Source organism: Stomoxys calcitrans, chromosome 1 (genome assembly GCF_963082655.1).
Source record: "Stomoxys calcitrans chromosome 1, idStoCalc2.1, whole genome shotgun sequence".
Taxonomy (NCBI): Eukaryota; Metazoa; Arthropoda; class Insecta; order Diptera; family Muscidae; genus Stomoxys; species Stomoxys calcitrans.
The window spans coordinates 208,773,754-208,798,022 of NC_081552.1; the positions used below are offsets into that span (position 1 = coordinate 208,773,754).

Consider the following 24,269-nt stretch of genomic DNA (forward strand, 5'->3'; position numbering starts at 1 on the left):
TCTTATTGAATTTATTTCTTGAGGCGTGTGTAATACACATCCCAATAAACATCCGTGATCTGTTATAAAGCCTGTGAACCTCTTACCATGCAAATAAGTTGATAAATGCGATCCAGGATGGAGGTATACTCGTATATGTAAGATTCGGCCCGGCACGCTTTTACTTTTGCGGAAGTTACGTTCCTTTTCTCCCTACACCTCTCCTTCACCTGGCTCCTTTGCTAGAGATACCAGAGTTGCTCTTTATGGCGCATTGTTGGCTTCAGTAGCATGTCGACACTCTTGGTCGTACCATGGATTTCTTGGGGAGGGAGGCTTGTGGTACCCAAGTACGGATTTCGCGGCATTTTCCATAGAGTGGAAATCATCCTCAAGCTGTTGGATCAGTGGAGTGAAATATACCGTTGCCATATTTTGTGTTTGTTATGGTACTCATCGACCTCTCATCGAAAGCCAGAAACTTCCTCGTCCTCCTCCGGTCGATGAGAGGCCGGAGCGCCTTTACAGTCCGTCAACCATTCACCGAGCCCCATTTCGCCAACGACGCCGCGCTGGCCATCTGCTCTATTGTGTTCAGTAGCTCGGTGGCCCGGTCCGCCCGGCGCAGACGAACCCCTCCTGACGCACTCGAACCCATGTCAGCGTCACATCTTGGACCCGGGGCTTATCCAGGGGCTCCAAACAATCCGCCACGCATCTCGACCTCAACATCCCTGATCCCAAGGCCTTGAGCGCCACATAAGGCCTGAGTTTTTTACAGCAATGGCACAGACCTCTGCCTGAAAGACCGTACACTCGTCCGGCAGTCTCAGAGACATACTGATATTGAGTGCATCAGAGTAGATCCCCAAACTAGTCCCTGACGTCATCTTGGAGCCATCGGTGTAGATCGAGGTCTCACTCTCCTCAATAACAACATCCGCTTTCCATTCATCCCACCAGGAAAAAGAATCGTAAATGCCCTCACTCCAGTCGGCAATGGTGCCAGGTAGTCGGAGATCCTCCTCAGTCTATCCTCCGCATCCAAAACACCCAGAATCGAACTGTGGCCGCAACCGTCCTCCTTGAGCATGTAGAGCGCCCTCCCGAATATAGGCCTCAATGGGCTGCATATCCAGCATCGCTTCCAGGCCTGCCTGCCTGTGACCCCGACGCAGGCCCGTCTCTGGACCTTCTCCAACTACCTCGTACGTGTGCTGTGACTCACTTCTTCCGTTGGTATCAGTGCATCCCCAGAGACTGTGGATTGGCGGGCCCGGACTGTGTCCATAGAGGGGTTGTGCACTTCGTAATGTAGGTACATGAAGGACAGGACTAGCAATTGTTTGCAGGGTCTCTCCAAGGCTATTGGCGGGCCCGGACTGTATCCGTAGAGGGGTCGTCCACATCGTAATGTAGGTACATGAAGGACAAGACTAGTAATGGTTTGTGGCGTCTTTCCAAGGCCACTACCGTTAGGTCTTCATCGCTGAAATGAGAAATCAGAGTAAGTTTCAAATCCCTACTGGCTACGATACAATTTCTAATCGTACCTTAAGCTGGGGGGAGTTGAGAGATGAGATCAGAATTCGTGATATGAGTCCACGTAGCTTGTTACCTCGCTACCACGGTTCCTGAACGAGAGCCACATTAGTGCCATTTCTCCCCATAGCTATCAGCAGCTCATTCATGGCTGCCTCTAAGTGGTGTCGGTTTATCTGCCCTAACTTCAGGCAGCCCATGACCATTCTTATTTGATTTAAGCCAAACTTGATCTCTCCCAGCGAGGACTTCAGGGGTGACAAGGATTCTGAACCAATCCTGATCGTGAGATTCTTGCCATTAACTTTATCCCTCTTTCGTCCCCGGAGGAGAGCTGGACAATTGCAACAGCTCTCCGCTAGAAGATTATTATTCTGCCCTTTAAGCATGACTGAGTATGTCTTCTTCCTCCCATGTGGGAGGGGGAATCCGGAATCGTCTAGCCGGGAAACTGATCAATCTTCACCAACTCTATCTTCATGCCAGACCAAAGAGGGTTAAGGATGAAAACCCAAAGCTTTCTTACTACCGCATCTGATAACCTTGACGCCCTTCTGCCACTCGGTGCCATTGAAAACCTCGAGAGACTCATCCTCGCCTTTCCCAAAGGTTTCCGTTGGAGCTCGGTAACATCTTCTCTTCGACTAACAACCCTCTCTCAGTGGATAGTCCGCCTACAGGATTGCTCCGGTCGAGGACAGCCGCTGGTGACAAATGGGTCAATTTCTTGGCTTTTTTGCCATCAGGCGCCTGCGCATCGCTGCCGCTTATTCCCTGGATTGGGCTTGTCATTTGAGTGACGATCCCTTGCCTGGAGGACACTCTCCTTACCACCCTTCCTGGCTCTAGCGGCAGGATCAATGAATGGCCTCGGCTTAACAGTTTTGCCCTTTACTGGGCCTGGTGTTATGCACGCGGTGCTTCCACTGGCGATCTCGTTCGTGTCTGTAGTGTATGTGACATTTCCAGTTTCGGTATCGTCCGATGTAGCAGAGGGCCGCATGCGTTATAGGACAATAGTGCTTACCATAGACTCGTACTTCCTGACGTGGAACCTATGCTTGCGCATCAAACGCTTTTCATGGATCGTCAAAGTGGATGGCTCTAGACAGATCTTCCTCAGATACCGTAACGAGCGTTTGTAGCTTTCTTCGTGTTTCTGCCCGTCCCCCTCCTGTACTTTGCGATGTACCCACCGCTCCACCAGGAGTTGAGGTTCCAGCTGCTGTCTGAGTCTGAGGAAACCATCTGAACGTCCTCTTCATAAGTCTCATAAAGCTGGATCGCTCCAGCTCCCGAGAGTCCATCGCAGGGGCCAAGTCAATGTTTTTATTGTCGGATCAGTATATTTTGTGTAGAGTTTAGGTATGGCGTCTGTTGTGTGTAAGATGAGGTTCTGCAGATATTGTGTCCCTGCCAAAACTACTGGTTCGGGTGGATACACGTTACTGGACCGTTGACCACCTGCAGAGTTACTCTTCGTAATGTTGTGACTCATGCTCATGTATTTTTGGGATAAGCTTTAGTTAAGGTCGACTCCGAAGTCATTGCATTCACCTAGGAAACCATGTCGCCCTAGGGCATTATGATTTCCCAGGTGAATGCACCGACCCTAGATTCAGCCCTTAAGCCCCCGCAACTAAAACCTTGCCTAATCTTAGCTTTAAGTACCCCGTAATATATTCCAACCCTTACATTGACCGTCAACACATAGTTCCACGCTGGTTGTTAGACAAAAATGTGCCTTGGGCAAAGGGGTTTAGAAATTGTTGTGTCATATATGTGTTAGATAAAGATAAATCACTAAAGTTTCTTAACGCTTTAAATAGATGTCGTATTGCAAAATATATTTATATTTATTCAAGACAAATATTTGTGGTTACACTCTGCATTGTATTGTAGATTATTTGCGTCTATTTGCTGCAGCAACAGCCATCGCACAGTGTTGTCAACCGAAAAAATCTTGGAAATAATTCTAGAACTTTTCAACGAATAGAACTTTACACGAAACTAAACATAGTCAATGTTGAGGAGTTTTCCAATAAGTATATTGAAGACCCTAATTGGCTGATCCATAGGGCTTGAAAGTTGAATTTATTCCATACTCCATTAAACAAACGTTGAGGGGAGCGGACGTGCTTTCATTTCGCTTTTCGAAGGAAAAAAAACCCGTATCTCGGAATAGGTACCTATTGAGAAAAATTTTAAAGCCTTTCAGGAATATTCTCAAAATGGACTCCAAAGACCCCAAAGTTGCGGTGGTGGCATCAGACTGTAGCATGTTGTCCTCCTCTGCTATAGGTGCGGGTGCCTTGGCACCTGGAGTCGAGAGTAATGCTTCAAGCGCACAACCAGTCGTCAGACTAACAAATGAGGAATAAACCAGGGGCTCCCCAGCTTTTAGGTAAAGGTGGTGTTTCCGATTCAGACAGCGACAGGGTCAACGTCATCACAGCCGAATTGAGAAATGAGGACAGCGGGATGATGGTAGAAGTGTTCGATGGCTTTGCAAAGCTCATAAGCAGACCAAGAAAGCGATCTGGTGCACGACGAAGGTGGCAGAGGATTATGTACCGGCAGCGCAATCAGGTGAAATCGCGGTATGCTGGAAGCGATCCGGTGCTGGAAGCGGTCCGGTGCTGGAAGCGATCCGGTGCTGGAAGCGATCCGGTGCTGAAAGCATCCAGTGCTGGAAGCGGTCCGGTGCTGGAAGCGTTCCGGTGCTGGAAGCGATCCGGTGCTGAAAGCATCCAGTGCTGGAAGCGATCCGGTGCTGGAAGCGATCCGGTGCTGAAAGCATCCGGTGCTGGAAGCGATCCGGTGCTGGAAGCGGTCCGGTGCTGGAAGCGATCCGGTGCTTGAAGCGATCCGGTGCTGAAAGCATCCAGCGGGATGATGGTAGAAATGTTCGATGGCTTTGCAAAACTCATAAGCAGACCAAGAAAGCGATCTGGTGCACGACGAAGGTGGCAGAGGAGTATGTACCGGCAGCGCAATCAGGTGAAATCGCGGTATGCTGGAAGCGATCCGGTGCTGGAAGCGGTCCGGTGCTGTAAGCGATCCGGTGCTTGAAGCGATCCGGTGCTGAAAGCATCCAGTGCTGGAAGCGGTCCGGTGCTGGAAGCGTTCCGGTGCTGGAAGCGATCCGGTGCTGAAAGCATGCAGTGCTGGAAGCGATCCGGTGCTGGAAGCGATCCGGTGCTGGAAGCGATCCGGTGCTGAAAGCATCCAGTGCTGGAAGCGATCCGGTGCTGGAAGCGATCCGGTGCTGGAAGCAATCCGGTGCTGGAAGCATCCGGTGCTGGAAGCGGTCCGGTGCTGGAAGCGATCCGGTGCTGGAAGCGATCCGGTGCTGGAAGCATCCAGTGCTGAAAGCATCCGGTGCTGGAAGCGATCCGGTGTTGGAAGCGATCCGGTGCTGAAAGCATCCAGTGCTGGAAGCGATCCGGTGCTGGAAGCGATACGGTGCTGGAAGCGATCCGGTGCTGGAAGCGATGCGGTGCTCGATGCGCTTTCGCCCGACAGCGCAATTGGGCGAAAGTGCAGTATGCTGAAAGAGATAAAACTGTCATTCCAGACACTTCTATGGAAGCTGGAAAGAGCTTTAGATCTCCCGAAGAGCATAACACTGCCAACACGCTGAAGAAGAAAAAGAGCTACCCGCTTTCATGTACTTTGGGGAGACCAAGCCTGCATCCCCCGGTATCCTGGAAGTAATCCTTCCAGTATGCTGGAAGTGATCCGGTCCTGGAAGCGATCCGATGCTGGAAGCGATCCGATGCTGGAAGCATCCGGTGCTCTATGCCCTTTCGCCCAACAGCGCAATCGGGCGAAAGCGCAGTATAAAACTGTCATTCCAGACACTTCTAGGGAAGCTGGAAAGAGCATCAAATCTCCCGAAGAGCATAACACTGCCAAGACGCTAAAGAAGAAAAAGAGCTCCCCGCTTTCAAGTACTCTGGGAAAACCAAGCCTGCACCTCTCGGCAATGGAGACTGCAGGCAGTGTCCTACGAAGGTAGACAAAGTCGGAACAGCTACTAAAGAAGCGCGCACGGCCCCTGCGTTTTCATGGAGGAATGTGAATTCCAAAAGCACGCCATAGCCATCATGGAAGGGAAAGATGGTCGGTGAGAAAGGTAAGGAGCCGCCCACTTACGCCAGAGTGGCAAGGAAGCACAACAGAGATGAGATGACTTATGCAGTAGGATTCCACCAGATCGTTGGTCCCAGGTGAGTTATTTGGTAAACGATCGGGTTATCGAACATGCATTGAACTCTGAAGAGGGTCCACCCATACGAATTATGAGCTGTGAGCATAGAGGGGGCATCTTAACGCTGCTGGTTAATGATATCGTCAAAAAGCTCGTTGGAAGTATCTGCCAAGGGCAAAACGCTCGACCTTGTGAGAAAGATGGACATCCGACAGCTCACAAAGGCGATGGTCTTCATCAAGGATGTGGCGGCGAAATTAAGACGGAACGCATGATGGAAGTCTTAAAGAAGCAAAACCCAGATTTGGCCGTGGAGAAATGGGAGGTTTTCCACAGAGAGGAGAAGGAGAAAGCTCTCATTGTGGTGGGCATTGATCAAGTCTTCGTGACAAGTTCTGCTAAGAATAAAGGCATGGCGTACTAGGGGGCAATGGCCGTCTTTTTCAAGATTGGGATGGGCCAGATTATTATCTGCACCCTCCCTTCAACCTAACCTAATCCCTCTGCTTAGATAGAAGCCAACACCATGTTGGCTTCTTCTGAAATGTCAATCGTTTGGCGTACTGGCAAATAGAGTAGGGTCAGTTTATAGACCGATTTGGATCGTACTTGACAAAGTTGTTGGAAGTCATAACAGAACACTACATGCAAAGTTTCAGCCAAATCGAAAAAAATTGCTCCTTGTAGGGGCTCAAGAAGTCAAATCGGGAGATCGGTTTATATGGGAGCTATATCATGTTATAGACCGATTTGGACCGTACTTGACACAGTTGTTGGAAGTCATAACTAAAACCCACATAGAAAATTTCAGCCAAATCGGACAAAAATTACGGTTTCCAGGGGCTTGAGAAGTCAAATCGGGACATCGGTTTATATGGAAGTTATATCTAAATCTCAACCGATATGATCCATTTGTAATCCCCAATGACCTACATCAATACTTAGCGTCTGTGCAAAATTTCAAGCGGCTAGCTTTACGCATTTGACCGCTATCGTGATTTCGACAGACGGACGGGCATGGCTAGATCGACTCAGAGCGTCGAAACGGTCAAGAATTTTTATACTTTATGGGGTCTTAGACGAATATTTCGAGGTGTTACAAACGGAAAGACCAGATGAGTATACCCCTATCCTATGGCGGTCTGTTCCGTATAGAATCAAAAAACGGCTGAACCAATTTTCATGAAAGTTTCACAAAAGGTAGAGTTTGAGCCCCCGGTGAAAAGAGGATATTAAATTTTTTTATAATCCAAGGGGGGCGGACCCTCCCCCTCACCTCTATATTTAAAAACGCCTGATTTCGGAGATGGCTGCACAGATTTAAACAAAATTTTGTACGTCACCTTATAGTACCCCAAAAACAAGAAATTATAGAATTTTGGTGTCATATAACCTAGGGGGACGCCCCACCCTAAAACCCATCCAAGCGGACATGTTTGCCGATTGGGACAATATGGGTATCAAACGAAAGGTATTTAAGAGTAGAGTAAAACTTGATAAAAAATATTTGATACCAAGTGGCGTGGGGAGGCCCCACCCTCAAAGAAACATACCAAAAATTACATATATACCGATTGGGGCAATATGAATATCAAATGAAAGGTAATTGGAAGTAGAGTACGAATCTGAATAAGAATTTGTTGCAGTTTATGTGAGCCTTCTCAGTACGCTCCTGAATGTGACACTTCCAATTAAGCTTCCCACCCAAGATCACTCCTAAGTATTTGACCTTGTCAGATATCGAAATCGTTTTATTGAGGAAACGTGGCGCGTCTGGCATATTTTTGTCTTCTTTGGGTTAACATTGAGACCCCTGGATCTAGCCCAGTCATATGGCGTATGCAAGACCCTTTCAGACCTTCTGCTTAGCTGGTTGGGATAGCAGAAGGGTTCAAATCCCTCCTCAGTCAGCATCCGTATAAGGTTATTTATGGTAGTCACCTAAAGGTCTATCTTTTAAAAAATGAAAAAAAAAAAAAAAAATAAAAATGCGTTAAAAATGGGTACCAAACCACCTTTCGTCAGAATTCGGTGAAAAATGCATACATTATGCCCCATAGCAGCTATATCGAAGTATGTTCCCATTTGGACCAAATACTAATGAGTACAAGTCACTGTATCAAATTTCAGGGAAATCGGATTATGCGCCTTTTATGGGGCCAAGACTTTAGATAGAGATATCGGTCTATGGGGCATCTATATCCGAATCTGGACCAATCTGGGCGAAATCGGACAATAAATGCGCCTTTTATGGCCCCAAAACCTTAAATCGAGAGATCGGTCTATATGGCAGCTATATGCAAGATCGATCTGGGCCAAATTGAAGAAATATGTCGAAGGTCCAAACTCAACTCACTGTCCCAAATTTCGGCGACATCGGACAATAAATGCGCCTTTTATGGGCTCAAAACCTTAAATCGAGAGATCGGTCTATATGGCAGCTATATCAAAATCTGGACCGATCTGGGCCAAATTGAAGAAATATGTCGAAGGTCCAAACTCAAATCACTGTTCCAAATTTCGGCGACATCGGACAATAAATTCGCCTTTTATGGGCGATTTTTTTTCCAAAATTTGTCGATTTCGCAACACTGTGCATCGTTCATGGTTCGAGGCCACAACTTGAAAGCTATCCAATGTTTTTCTTTTTTTTCCTTGGAAATTCCCCTTTACAGAGTGTAATTTTTATCTCTTGAGATGGATATGATGCTACGATAATGAAAAAAGCTTAACTAAAGCGCTTATAAATCGAAATACCTCCAGGCCAAATTAGTCATTGAGAGAGACATTTGCTTGCTTGCGAAAGAGAAGACATCAAACGTTCGTTGGTTTTTGCTTTTCATCAGAAGCGAAGCGATAAACAAACAAGACGGGTGTAAAATGTGAATTATCCTTATAATGGATTCGTGCCAGAGACTAATCCAAAACCACGATATATTGGCAAATATTTTTCAATATCTTAGCCTGGAAGCTCAGGTCGACTGTGCGGCCATCTGTGAATCATTTGAAGCGGCCATAAGCCAAAGGCTGTGGAGTAGGCAACATTGCCATTTGGCCATTCATAAGACGCCCTACATCACCATAGTCACCAATTCGCAAAGAGAACATGAAAAGTGCCCTGGCGAGGGCAGGATGCTGAGAGTTTGCGAGTATAAATCCTCGTTGCCCTACCACAAGAGCAAAAGGTTCAGGGCGCAGGTGGCCCCCTATGTTCGCAATTTGGCCCTGCATTCCGAGTACTACAGCTTTGATAAGAATTTGGGAGTGGCTTTTCAAAACATTGAAAATTTCCAGCACTTGCGTCATTTGTCCTTTCATCAGGCGGTGGTTACGGACCAGCAGCTGCAGTCAATAGGCCAACACTGTGTGCATATACAGAAATTGGAGCTCATTGAATGCACTTGCGATGAATTGGAATCTCTGATACCTGGCTATAATTTGGATATAAGTAGCTTAACCAGTTTCCGTCAACTACAACACTTGGTGGTGCAAAGTGAGGCCCTCGAGAGTTTGCCGCAAATGGGGTGTGATGTGCTGCACGAGATGATATCGAATCTGCCTTTAAGTGCTGTAATTCTGGAAAACATTAAAATCTTTGATAATGGTGACGATGTGGTGGCAAATGTGAACGGTGCCCATGTGGAAATTCTAAATGTGGGCAATATCTCGCAGGAATATTGGCCGAATTTCAGGCACCATCTTAGAGACTTCCGCAACCTCAAGGATCTAACCATCAATGTTTTAAACTGTAACACTCTGGTGGACTCATGGGTGTTTGAGACTCTGGCCAGCCACTGTTGCCAACTACAAAAATTATCTCTGGAAAATTGCGATCTCTGCATTGAGGATTTTGGTGTGATCAAAACACTGCAGCATTTGTCACTGCTGAGTTGTGGTGGTCTCACCGCCGAAAATCTTCAACAGGCACTCTCGGGTCTGCCCCTGAGGTCCTTGTCTTTAATAAAGACCCGCATTTTTGGTACAGTTATACCCTGCCTGGTGTCACCTTATCTGGAGCAGATCAACATCGATTCCATACACTGCGAAAAGTTTTCGGATGTCTTTGAGAATGCCCTCAACAGCATGGACAATTTGCATACCATAAACTGGTATAATGGCAACATCAGATCAGATTGGATTGTGCGTCAGTGTCCGAATTTGCGAAAGCTTTACGTGCCCAACCCCCACTTGCTGCGTCATTGTATTCTGCGAGTGGCATGCCTAACACAACTGTCGTTTTCGTCATGCCAAAAATTCACCTGGTACTTCCTCATAGTTCTCATCAAAAGTCTGCCACTGCAGCGGCTTAATATCTGTTCCAACGATGTGATTTGCGATGACGAAAACACACCTCAAGATGCTGCCGATGTGGAAACCACTTTGCAACGCATCGTCTTACCCTATCGAATTTATGTGGCTGCTGAGAATTTCTGGATGGATCTGCTCTGTGTCAATCCAGGTCTCAAGTTAATCTTCTATGGTGATAGCGGTGATTTGCTTAATCGCAATTGTTTCCACAAATTATTGACCTTTCCCCATGTCCGGCATAGATTGAAAAATATGAGAATGTGCGGATTTTCTGTAGGTAAGATTGAGACAATTTTTCTTTAGCTTTGTTGATATGAAGTTTTTATTATACCCTCCACCATAGGTAAGGGGGTATACCTAATTCGTCATCAAAATATTGATCTCTGGACCCGATCGCGACGATCGATCTAGTCGATCTAGCCATGTCCGTCCGACCTACCGTCTGTCGAAATCACGATAGCGGTTGAACGCGTAAAGCTAACCGTTTGCAATTTTGCACAGATACTTGCTATTGAGGTAGGTCATTCGAGATTGCAAATGGGCCATAACGGTTCAGATTTGGACATAGCCCCCATATAAACCGATCCCTCGATTTGACTTCTTTAGCTCCTTCCATCCGATTTGGCTACAAATTTGCACCTAGCCTTATGACTTCCAACAACTGTGCCAAGAACGGTCCAAATCGGTCTATAACCTGATATAGCTCCCATATAAACCGATCTTCCGATTTGACTCCTGGAGCCCTTACAACCATCAATTTATGTCCGATTTGGCTGAAATTTTGCATGTAGTGTTCCGTTATGACTTCCAACAACTGTGTGGTTCAAATCGGTCTATAATCTGATATAGCTCTCGTATCAACCAAGTCAATCTAGCCATGTCCGTTCCTCCGGCCGTCTGTCGAAAGCACGCTAACGTTCGAAGGAGCAAAGCTAGCCGCTTGAAATTTTGCACAAATACTTGTTATTAGTGTAGGTCGGTTGGAATTGTAAAATGGGCCATATTGGCCCATGTTTTGATGTAGCTGCCACATCCATCGATCTTGGATCTTGACTTATTGAGCCACCAGAGAGCTCAATTCTTATCGCCAAATCGGATACGAATTGCGCCATTTTGTGGCTCAAGAAGTCAAGATCCATGATCGGTTTTGGTGTTTTGTTATGGTTACCAACAATTGTGCTAAGTATGGTTGACATCGTTCTATAACCTGATATAGCTGTCATATAAACAGATCTGGGGTCTTGACTTCTTGAGCCTCTAGAGGGCGCAATTCTTATCCGATTTGACTGACATTTCGCATGCCGTGTTTCATTATGACTTCCAACAACTGTGCTATGTATGGTTGAAATCGGTTCATAACCATATGTAACTGTCATATAAACAGATCTGGGGTCTTGACTTCTTGAGCCTCTAGAGGGCGCAATTCTGTTCCGATTTGACTGAAATTTTGCATGGCGTGTTTCAGTATGACTTCCAACAACTATGGTATGTATGGTTAAAATCGGTCCATGTTTTGATTTAACTGCCATATAAACCGATCTTGAATCTTGACTTCTTGAGCCACTAGGGGGCGCAATTCATATTCGATTTGGCTAGCATTTTGCATGACGTGTTTAATTATGATTCTTAACAACTGTATCAAATATGGTTTAAATCGGTCCATAACCTGATTAAGCTGACGTATAAATCGATCTAGGATCTTGACTTCTTGAGCCTCTAGAGGGCGCAATTGTTATATTATAAATTTTTTACAACAGCTTCTCCCACCGTAGGATAGGGGGTATATACATTTAGTCATTCCATTTGCAACACATCGAAATATCTATTTCCGATCCTACAAAGTAAAGGGTGATTTTTTTGAGGTTAGGATTTTCATGCATTAGTATTTGACAGATCACGTGGGATTTCAGACATGGTGTCAAAGAGAAAGATGCTCAGTATGCTTTGACATTTCATCATGAATAGACTTACTAACGAGCAACGCTTGCAAATCATTGAATTTTATTACCAAAATCAGTGTTCGGTTCGAAATGTGTTCATTCACCGTAACGTTGCGTCCAACAGCATCTTTGAAAAAATACGGTCCAATGATTCCACCAGCGTACAAACCACACCAAACAGTGCATTTTTCGGGATGCATGGGCAGTTCTTGAACGGCTTCTGGTTGCTCTTCACTCCAAATGCGGCAATTTTGCTTATTTACGTAGCCATTCAACCAGAAATGAGCCTCATCGCTGGACAAAATTTGTCAAAATTTGAACACATTTCGAACCGAACACTGATTTTGGTAATAAAATTCAATGATTTGCAAGCGTTGCTCGTTAGTAAGTCTATTCATGATGAAATGTCAAAGCATACTGAGCATCTTTCTCTTTGACACCATGTCTGAAATCCCACGTGATCTGTCAAATACTAATGCATGAAAATCCTAACCTCAAAAAAATCACCCTTTATATATGTTGCGGATCGTCATAAAATTCTAAGACGATTTAACGATGTCCGTGTGTCTGTCCGTCCGTCTGTTGTAATCATTCTACAGCCTTCAAAAATTGGGATATTGAGATGAAATTTGGCACAGATACCTCTTTTTGATGCACGCTGGTTAAGTTCTTGAACGGGCCAAGTCGGATCATATTTGGATATAGCTGCTATATAGACCGATCTGCCCCTTTATCGGCAGATAAATGCTCTTAAATGCTTTATTTTTTATCCGATTTCGCTGAAATTTGAAACAGTGAGTAGTTTAGGGCTTCACGACATCTGACTCAAATATGGTTCAGATCGGACTATATTTAGATACAGCTGCCATATAGACCGGTCTCCAGATAAAGGGTCTAAAGCCCATAAAAGCTTTATTTTATAACCGATTTCGTTGAAATTTGAAACATTGAGTAGTTTTACGCCTCCCAACATAGTACCCAAATATGGTTCAGATTAGACTATATTTAGATATAGCGGCCATATAGACCGATCTGCCGATAAAGGGTCTGAAGCCCATAAAAGCTTTATTTACTAACCGAATTCGTTGAAATTTGAAACAGTGGGTTATCTTAAGCCTCCCAATATCTGACCTAAATATGGATCAAATCGGATTTTATTTAGATATAGCCGCCATATAGACCGATCTGCCGATAAAGGGTCTGAAGCCAATAAAAGCTTTATTTATTACCCGAATTCCCTGAAATTTTAAACAGTGGGCTATGTTAAGCCTCCCGATATCTGACCTAAATATGGATCAAATCGGATTTTATTTAGATATAGCTGCCGATCTTTCGATAAAGCGTCTAAAGCCCATAAAAGCTTTATTTTATAACCGATTTCGCTGAAATTTGAAACAGTGAGTAATTTTAAGCCTCCCAACATAGTACCCAAATATGGTTCAGATTAGACTATATTTAGATATAACGGCCATATAGACCGATCTGCCGATAAAGGGTCTGAAGCCCATAAAAGCTTTTACTACCCGAATTCGCTGAAATTTGAAACAGTGGGTTATCTTAAGCCTCCCAATATCTGACCTAAATATGTATCAAATCGGATTTTATTTAGATATAGCTGCCATATAGACCGATCTCCAGATAAAGGGTCTAAAGCCCATAAAAGCTTTATTTTATAACCGATTTCGCTGAAATTTGAAACAATGAGTAGTTTTACGCCTCCCAATAACGGACCCAAATATGGTTCAGATCTATATTTCGATATAGCTGCCATATAGACCGATCTACCGATAAAGGGTCTGAAGCCTATAAAAGCTCTATTTATTACCCGAATTCGCTGAAATTTGAGATATTGGGTTATCTTAAGCCTCCCGACATCTGATCTAAATATGGATCAAATCGGATTTTATTTCGATATAGCTGCCATATAGACCGATCTTCCGATAAAGCGTCTAAAGCCCATAAAAGCTTTATTTTTTAACCGATTTCGCTGAAATTTGAAACATTGAATAGTTTTACGGCTCCCAATATAAGACCCAAATATGGTTCAGATCGCACCATATATAGATATAGCTGCCATATAGACCGATCTGCCGATAAAGGGTCTGAAGCCCATAAAAGCTCTATTTATTACCCGATTTCGCTGAAATTTAAAACAGCGGATCATTTTTGGTCTCCCGACACCCGTCCCGAATATGGTTCAGATCGGACTATATTTAGATATAGCTACCATATAGACCGATCTGCCGATAAAGGGTCTGAAGCCCATAAAAGCTCTATTTATTACCCGATTTCGCTGAAATTCAAAACAGTGGATCATTTTTGGTCTCCCGACACCCGTCCCAAATATGGTTCAGATCGGACTATATTTAGATATAGCTACCATATAGACCGATCTGCCGATAAAGGGTCTGAAACCCAAAAAAGCTTTATTTATTACCCGATTTAGCTGAAATTCAAAACAGTGGATCATTTTTGGTCTCCCGACACCCGTCCCAAATATGGTTTAGATCGGACTATATTTAGATATAGCTACCATATTGACCGATCTGCCGATAAAGGGTCTGCAGGCTCTAAAAGCTCTATTTATTACCCGATTTCACTGAAATTTGAAGCAGTGAGTAGTTTTACGCCTTCCGACACGAGTCTCAAATATGGTTCGGATGACTATATTTAGATATAGCTGTCAAAATTCAAAATCAAAGTCAAAATTCAACAGTGACTTATCTTTATTAGACCACTCAATGTCCATGCTGAATTTGGGTGCATAAGTTATCAAATTTTCACCCGATTGTGATGAAAGGGGGTTTACGTATATACACGATGTGGCGGGTATCCTGTGGACTATACTCGGATTCAAGCCCCATTTTGAGCCTACGGCCCGTCCTCATAGTGCCCAACATTTGTGAGTCTTCTCAGTACACTCTTGAAAGTGTCACTTCCAATTAAGTTTTCTATCCAAGATCAGCCCTAAGTATTTGACCTTGTCAGATATCGAAATCGTTTTATTGGGGAAACGTGGCGCATCAAATTAGCCCACCTTTGTCTTCCTCGTGAACAGACATATTTCGGTCTTCGAAGGATAAACATTGAGACCTCTTCTCTGGGTTAACATATGCCATATGCAAGACCCTTTCGGCCCTTCTGCATAGCTCGTTCGGATCCTTACCCCTTAGAAGTATTATAACATCGTTTGCGTAGTAGGCGGGTTCAAATCCCTCCATAGTCAGCATCCGTAATTGATTTTTAATGTCGGTCACCCAAAGAAGTGTCAATAAAATGCCCCCCTGTGGCGTGCCCTTTGCCACTTTCTCCCTTATGTTTTTGTCACGGGACCTGCAATTTTACACCTGGTATTGCTTTATCCAGGCTCTATGGATCTGGTCCACCCGGCAGAGGTCTAAGGATTGGATCATTGTGTCGGTCCTCACATTATTAAACGTCCCCTCGATGACAATTGGTAATTATTTCACATTGAAGTAACACCCAAAACATTGGGATTTATTTCATCTTTTATTTGGGCGTTATTTCCAAAAATTTTGGGGTTTTTTCCCAATTTTGATTTGGGGTTTTTTCTCATTCGTGTTGGGTGTTATTTCATTGGGGGTTATTTAATTTCTGATTTGGGTTTTATTTCATTGTTGGTTATTTCGTATTCCCGAGAACGACATCTCGATACTGGGTGTTGAAAATTGGAGAAGAATCACAGAAGACCAAGAGGTTTGGACATCTATTCGACGTTCGGCTAGAGGAATAAATATTCTGCAATGGCCAATTAAAGTAGGTTAGGTTAGGCTTAAGTGGCAGTCTGCCATCAGACTCACTTAGACGTTTTCGTCCATTGTGATACCACAGGAACAGAAGAAGGAAGACGCCTTTTAGTGTCTACAGTCGCCTTAAAAAGCCTAATAACTTGCGAATGCTCATATCCGCAAAATCAGACAGGTTCTCAAAGAAATGAGAACTTAAAGTGAAACTCCTTCTGACTGCCAGAACGGAACACACACACCGAGGGTGTTCTATAGTCTCTTCTTCTTCAATGTCCCTACAGCTTCTGCAAAAGCCATTACTGGCAACCTTCAGTCTGTCAGCACGTTTTCCGATTAAACAGTGACCTGTCATGACTGAGACGCAATGGCTAAAATGAATGTACCAGCCAATGACAGCAAGGCAGTAGACCTCTTCAAGTCTTGAATCGGCCACATAGTTTTGGAATGTTCACAGTCCCCTCTTTGTGACCATCTATCATTCGTTGTCCATCGGGCCTGGTCCTGAAAACTTACCTTACATGTTGGTAAAGGCATACCCACAGATTCCAGCTTCCCTGGAATGTGTTGGGCAGATCTTGTCTCGCAACCTCGTTCGCTTTACAATTTCCTTGGATATTTCTGTGGCCCGGCACCCAGAACAGGTGAATTTTGAACTGTGACAGTCGAAAGCGGTTTTTGTGTTCAGATATACGTTCTCGAGGGATTTAATGGCTGCCTTGCTGTCTGAGAAGATATTGTATGGTAGAAAAGCTCGCTTTGTTTTCGGCGACACTAAAAGACCAACTCCATTTATTCGGTGGATTTAATTGTCTGAAAAAATGAAGTGGTAGCCACCTAGAAGATCCATAGTTCCGGATTTTGTCCATCGTACTTCACTTAAACCGAGGATATCTAGATTGTAGTTTGGCATCTCTTTCTGGACTTGGTATAGTCTCGATGCCTCTGAGAGAGTTCTGACGTTCCATGTTTCAATCAATCCATAAGTGGGATTGTCTTCATATTTTCGACCTACACAAGCGTTTACGGTTAGGCCAATCGAAATCGTAGCAAATGAAGGTGCACCGAAGCGGACTTAGTTCAGCTGCTATCATAGAAATTTTCTGTACATGTCTTAAACATTCCTAATAAAACATTTTGTATTTTCTCTTTTTCAGAAATTGCCGATTTGCAGCACAGGTTTGAGGACACTCTTCAGCAGTTAAACACAAAAACTAGTCATTTTAGGTCAAGAAACTGTAAATTTACCGTCGAATTATAAATAAGAATGAAAAACTTTACGTTTGCCATAGTTTTTTTTATTAATATATGCCCATAATCTCTCTAGTCATGCACATTTTCAATATATTTGTACCCTACATCACAACTTTCTATTCAGCCAGGCTGAATTGAATTTTATTAATATATGCCCATAATCTCTCTAGTCATGAACATTTTCAATATATTTGTACCCTACATCACAACTTTCTATTCAGCCAGGCTGAATTGAAGTTTTCCATAGGAAAACTCTATTCAGCCAGGCTGAATTGAAGTTTTCCATAGGAAAACTCTATTCAGCCAGGCTGAATTTAAGTTTTCCCATGGAAAACTCTATTCAGCCAGGCTGAATTTAAGTTTTCCCATGGAAAACTCTATTCAGCCAGGCTGAATTTAAGTTTTCCCATGGAAAACTCTATTCAGCCAGGCTGAATTTAAGTTTTCCCATGGAAAACTCTATTCAGCCAGGCTGAATTTAAGTTTTCCCATGGAAAACTCTATTCAGCCAGGCTGAATTTAAGTTTTCCCATGGAAAACTTTATCAGCCAGGCTGAATTTAAGTTTTCCCATGGAAAACTCTATTCAGCCAGGCTGAATTGAATTGAAGTTTTCCCATGGAAAACTCTATTCAGCCAGGCTGAATTGAAATGAAGTTTTCCCATGGAAAACTCTATTCAGCCAGGCTCAATTGAAGTTTTCCCATGGAAAACTCTATTCAGCCAGGCTGAATTGAAGTTTTCCCATGGAAAACTCTATTCAGCCAGGCTGAATTGAAGTTTTCCCATGGAAAACTCTATTCAGCCAGGCTGAATTGATGTTTTCCCATGGAAAACTCTATTCAGCCAGGCTGAATTGATGTTTTCCCATGGAAAACTCTATTCAGCCAGGCTGAATTGATGTTTTCCCATGGAAAACTCTATTCAGCCAGGCTGAATTGATGTTTTCCCATGGAAAACTCTATTCAGCCAGGCTGAATTGATGTTTTCCCATGGAAAACTCTTTTCAGCCAGGCTGAATTGATGTTTTCCCATGGAAAACTCTATTCAGCCAGGCTGAATTGAAGTTTTCCCATGGAAAACTCTATTCAGCCAGGCTGAATTGAAGTTTTCCCATGGAAAACTCTATTCAGCCAGGCTGAATTGAAGTTTTCCCATGGAAAACTCTATTCAGCCAGGCTGAATTGATGTTTTCTTATGGAAAACTCTATTCAGCCAGGCTGAATTGATGTTTTCTTATGGAAAACTCTATTCAGCCAGGCTGAATTGATGTTTTCCCATGGAAAAATTTTTTCAGCCAGGCTGAATTGAAGTTTTCCCATGGAAAACTCTATTCAGCCAGCCATGTTGTTGTGTGAGCTGTGAGGATATGTTATTACTCTTTCTTGGCTGAAACATTCATTGCTACTTTGATGGTTGTTTTTTATATGCAGTGGTCTATATTTAGCCTATATTGTGGTAAGATCTCTTAAGCTTCTCAAAAGCTTCAAGCAAATATTCTCCGAGTGTTTGATAAGTGTTGGCCACAAAAACCACCTAAGTATTATTGGCACACTGTAGCATATTTTGTTGAATAACTGCATGGTTAAATCACTTTAATTCGAATAGCGTGGTGTAAAGATCTACATCGATGATGAGTAAGGCTAATAAAGAATCTACTGATGCCGTAAATAACAGATTTTCTGTACTCAACTCAACAATAAGCATGGATGTTTATCAAAAATTGCTGCGAAATAGTCGAATATTGGAAAAGATCTTGGGTTATCTTAGTCTGGAGGAGCAATTGGAGTGCTTACGTGTCTGCAATGAATTTCATGCGGTTATAACAAAAGTGTTGTGGAGGAAATATTGTCAAGATTTGAATATTTACAAAACGCCATATGTTAGCCTCATCACCGATACCAGGCAAGTTGAGAATGTCTGGCCAGCTGCCGGTGCTGCTCAGCTGAAGGAGATGTCGGAGCCCAAAACCTGTCTGACCTTTGAGCAATGTAATACCTTTCTAATGCAAATTGGTGCTAAGGTACGCCATTTGGGTGTGTTCTCGGAGTATGCTAACTTTGAACGCAAATTGGGTGTAGCCTTTCGCTACATACAAGTTTTCCAAAATCTACGAGTGCTAAGTTATCATCGCATAGTAGTATCTGACAATCAGTTGGCGCTAATGGCCCGCCATTGTAGAAAATTGCAAAAACTGAAGTTCATCGAGTGTACTTGTGGAGCGTTAAAGACCTTGGTGCCGGGCCGAAATTTTAATGCAAGCCATTTCATCAAAATGCCGCAATTGCGGGAGCTCATGCTGCAGTGCAAATTGACTTCACCTTTGGTTGAGGTGGAAAGCCATGTGCTGCATGAAATGCTTTCCAAACTGAAGCTGAGATCTTTGATAATGAAGAATTTCAAAGTGGTAGATGGAGGCCAGGATACGGTGCGCATTGGCAATGGCGAAAGTTTGGAAGTTTTTAATGCTGGCATTATTTCGCTGGGATTCTGGCCTGATTTCAAGCATCACCTGAAAGATTTTGGTAATCTGCGAAAGCTAACCATCAATGTTAGGAACTGTTATACTTTGGTTAACTCTTCGGTTTTGGAATTGCTGACCACCAGTTGCCGCAAGTTGCGCAACTTATCGCTGGAGAACTGTGATCTGTATATAGAGGACTTTGGCATTGTCAGCTCGCTGGAGCATTTGACACTTTTATCCTGTGGTGGCTTCACCGCTGCTAATCTGCAACAGGTATTGCAGGATCTTCCCCTGCGTTCATTGTCATTGACCAATACCCGTGTCTTGGGCACCATAACAAGGGCTCGCATATCGCCTGCATTGAATGTTCTGCTGGTGGATACCATATATTTTCGCCCCATTTCGGAGGTGTTTCAGCTCAATCCAAACACCATTACCAGCCTGCACACCATTAAATGGGCCAATGGAGACATAAAGGACTCTTGGCTGCTTGACAAATGCCCACAGCTGAAAAAACTGCACATACCCAATCCCTATTTGATTCGCCACAATCTATTGAAGATGACATCCTTAGAGGAATTGTCTTTTACCTCATGCAAAGGATGCTCTTGGTGTTTCCTGCTGCTGCTGATAAAGAACCTCAAGCTAAGGCGCCTTCATGCACAGACCTCGGAGGGCATAGATGAGCAGAAAGAGGTGCCACAAAATGCCTGCGAGGTGAAAACTTCGTTGAAGGAAATTCTGATGCCCTTTCACATGTTCAGGGCAGCTCAGGATTTCTGGTTGGATTTGTTAAGCCTAAATCGTCAAATGCGACTTATCTTCTTTGGCGACTATGATGATATGATAAACATTAATTTTTTACGGGATTTCGTAAGATCCCCATATGTCTGCAATAACCTCAAACAGATGCGCATATGTGGTCTGGTCATGGGTAAGACACGAATGCAACGCAAGAACTCTTTACCATGTTTATTATTTTTCTCTCCCCTTCCTTTTTTAGATACCGATTATATGCGAAATTATTTCGCCTGTACTCTACAGGAGCTTGGTACAAATCTCAGCCACTATAGAGTAGCCAATTTAAAGATAACTATTGAAATATAATAAAACAGATACTTGTGCAGTGATTAGCAAGAGTCTTGGGTTACTCAATTCAATTGGTTGCCATAGGTGAGGAGAGTTTTAATTTATTAGTTTCTTATGATTATGATTGGTTTTTTCGGTTCTATCCCACTGTGCAATGTCTGACCACCTTCCGCACATGCCCTACACACGCTATTATTCGCCGCACCGATTTTGCATAACTAAACTCGTAGTCCTATGTGTCCCGTTATGATACCGAAAGCTATCCTTCTTAATTCTCTCGCTGAGCCGAAAGACTTCGGGCTAAGCAAGTTTTTTTGACGGCAGTTCTCTAGCCTTCACTGCCAAATCGTCTGCTTTTTCATTCCCCTCACTCCGCTATCACCCGGCTCCCAAACGATGCGGATCGTGCCATCCTCAGAGAAGGCGTTAATCTCCTTCTTACACTCTGAGACTGTTCGTGACCTTACCGTCCTGGTTGTTATTGGCCTGATGACATTATCGTGTGAACATCACACCACTTCACGAATTCCGTGATTGCCCGGATCTCCGCATGCAGGACCGTATTACGGCCAGGTAGTCGAAAACAGATCTCAGTTTTTGGGTTCTCATGTAGACCCTCAGGCCCACTCTGTCCTCTAGCTTTCATCCATCTGTGTAGCATGAATCTCTAGATGGCAGTACGGGATTCAATTAACCCACGACTGCGCCTCTGGCAGCAGTGCCTCGCAATCGACCTCAAGTGTCGGCTAATGTACCGTCCTGGTTGTTATTGTTCTGATGACTAGTTTACTGTCCGTAAACTAGCCACGACTTTCTCGCGTGTACACCACACCACTTCACGCATTCCGGGATTGCCCGGTTCTCCGCCTGCAGGACCGTATTACGGTCTGGCAGTCGAAAACAGATCTCAGTCCCTGGGTTCTCAATGTAGGACCCTAGGCCCACCCTGCCCTCTAGCTTTGATCCATCTGTGTAGTAGATGGCAGTACTGGATTTCCATTAACCAACGACTGTGCCTCTGGCAGCAGTGCCTCGCACTCGACCTTAAGTGTCGTCTAATGTATCCGATCCGAAACCTCTTCCATTCCTTACAGGTTTCCCCCCATCGTCGCCTGGATTATACCGCGATGGTATGAACTGCTCCTATCCTCAATCCATTCTCCCAACGCTTTAAGTCTCATAGCTGCAGTGGCTGCCTCGCACTTAATCTGTATGACTATGGGTCGGATATCTAGAATAGTCTCCAGTACCCTAGTGGGTGTGGTCCTCATTGCTCTGCCTATACCAAGACATCAAGTTCTCTGAACCTGTTTTATTATCCTTATGTTGCACTTTTTCTTCATAGCAATCCACCAAACTACTGCGGCGAAAGTAAGTTTTGGTCTAATCACGCTCCTGTAGAGCCAGATTCGGGCCCCATTTTGAACCTACTGCCCGTCTACATAGTACTGCCCGTACAATGTCTGTGAGCCTTCTCGGTACGCTCCTGAATGTGACAGTTTCCTCACTTCACTACGGGAGTATAGTCATACTGGATAAGTTGCAAGGTGCTGTGCGAACATAGCCAGCACTGGGTCACAAACGTCGTCGTCGTCGCCTTCTGCGTCCTCATCGTCGCCTTCCTCGTCCTCATCGTCGCCTTCCGCATCCTCATCGTCGCCTTCCGTGTCCTCATCGTCGCCTTCCGCGTCCTCATCGCCGGACTATGTGACCCCCCGACCTCTCCCGTATGGCAATATACGCAACGGCAGTATCCCAGCCCCAATATTGCCAGGCCAGTGCCGGGAAGTGTATCATTTTTGCAACTAAACTGCAACGGTCTCCATGGCAAGATCGATGAGAAGAGTCGGAAGAAAATATTGATTTAAGCGATCCAGGAGACAAAACTGACCAACACCTGCAGCTTGCACAGTTATCATGGATACAATGTGATACATATAGATCGCTTAAGGAATCGTGATACACGATTCCGTGCAGTACAGACCCATCTCGCCTGCGCCTGGCGCTGGTGACCGCTACATGGAGTGCATGGGGTAGCAGTCAGGTCCGCTGCTGCCGAGATAGAGTTATACAACGTGTACATACCGCCGGTTGGTAGCTGTGTCCCATTCAATGGCCAGGCCGACATAAGTGGACTACTATCTGGCCATAATCGTCTGGTACTAGGGGACATTAATGCGCATCACACTTCATGGCATTCTCCCCTAGGTAACGACCATCGTGGCATGACTTTGGCAAAGCAGATTGAAGGCTCCATGTTTTGCACGGCGAATGAGGATGCCCCCGATTTATCAATCAGAAGAAGGCCGATTGGACTGACTTCAGAGAGTATATCAATCGCTGTTTCAGTGAACTGTCACCCCCCTCGGATGTGCTAGTTGCTGAGATGAAATTCCGAGACATCATTAACGCAGCAGCCTTTCGCTTTATACCAGCCTGTCGAATACCCCAAGTGCGGGCCAATTTCCCGGCACAGGCACAGGTACTTGCAGACGAAGGTTATTGGATTCGTGCTATGGACCCCGCTAACCCCAGAATCAGTGAGCTAAATCTGAAAATAAACAGGGTAGTCAACGAACATAAGCGGAATTTGTGTCTGAAACACATGGAGCAATGTAACTTAGGCACCGGTTTAGGCAAGCTGTGGTTTGCTGTTAAGTCACTCTTGATCCCCGGTAGACGAGATGACGGGACATCAGTCACTTTCGACGAAGTAACCGTGACTGATCCGAAGAGATGCGCCAGGTTGTTCAACCTTCAATGTATTGTGCATCTCGAGAGTGACCGGGCAAGGAGGAGAGCCATTCGCCGTATTCGTTGTCTCCGAGCCTATGGATAGCCACCACAATTTACCGTGGGCGAAGTTACGAATGTCATCCGTGGCGCCAAATCATCCAAGGCGTTGGGAATCTCTACATTGATGCTGAAGAATCTGAATTTACCGGGAGTTGAGTACCTTACTACTGTCCTCAACCTATCTGTGAACACTCTTATGGTTCCCGATGTTTGGCAAATGGACAGATTAATCTCGCCTCTAAAGCCTGGAAAGGACCCGAGTTTGGAGAAGTCGTACAGACCGATCTGCCTTCTCCCACCAGTAGCAAAGACGCTTGAGGCATTACTCCTCCCGAGCTTCGTAGGAGAATTTACACTCGCCGAGCATCAGCATGAATTTCGAAGACTGCATAGCACAACAACAGCTTTGCACGCCATCACCGCACACATTTGCCGTGGCTTCAAACAGCCCAGACCATGTGATAAGATGGTCCTTGTGACACTGGACCTATCGAATGCATTCGACACGGTCAGCCATGTCAAACTACTTGAGGACATCGCCAATACGTCCCTGCTACCAGGCCTGAAACGCTGTGTAGCGAACTATCTGTGTGGTCGCCAGACTGCATACTAACGTCCTCAACCTGTCTTTGAACACTCTTAAAGTTCCCGATGTCTGGAAAATGGGCAGAAAATGGGTGATCCCGCCTCTGAAGCCTGGAAAGGATTTGAGTTTGGGGAAGTTGTACAGACTGATCTCCCTTCTCTCACCAGTAGCAAAGACACTTAAGGCATTACTCCTCCCGAGCCTTATAGGAAAATTTCCATTCGCCGAGCATCAACATGGATTTCGAAGACTGCATAGCACAACAACAGCTTTGCATGCCATCACCGCACACATTTGCCGCGGCTTCAATCAGCCCAGGCCAGGTGATAAGACGG

At 44.6% G+C, this 24,269-nt stretch overlaps 2 protein-coding genes across 2 annotated transcripts; both read left to right on the forward strand.

The window, feature by feature from the left end:
- Positions 1–8,450: 8,450 nt before the first annotated feature.
- Positions 8,451–17,026, forward strand: LOC106093693 (uncharacterized). The gene is made up of 2 exons (XM_013260813.2): positions 8,451–10,319; positions 16,904–17,026. Exons 1-2 carry the CDS (start codon positions 8,633–8,635, stop codon positions 17,005–17,007), a joined length of 1,791 nt encoding a protein of 596 aa, XP_013116267.2. The 5' UTR covers positions 8,451–8,632; the 3' UTR covers positions 17,008–17,026.
- A 1,584-nt stretch (positions 17,027–18,610) lies between these two features.
- Positions 18,611–20,602, forward strand: LOC106093694 (uncharacterized). Its single transcript, XM_013260814.2, has 2 exons — positions 18,611–20,397; positions 20,467–20,602. The coding sequence occupies exons 1-2, from the start codon at positions 18,630–18,632 to the stop codon at positions 20,568–20,570; spliced, it is 1,872 nt and encodes a 623-aa protein (XP_013116268.2). The 5' UTR covers positions 18,611–18,629; the 3' UTR covers positions 20,571–20,602.
- The last annotated feature ends 3,667 nt before the right edge of the window (positions 20,603–24,269 follow it).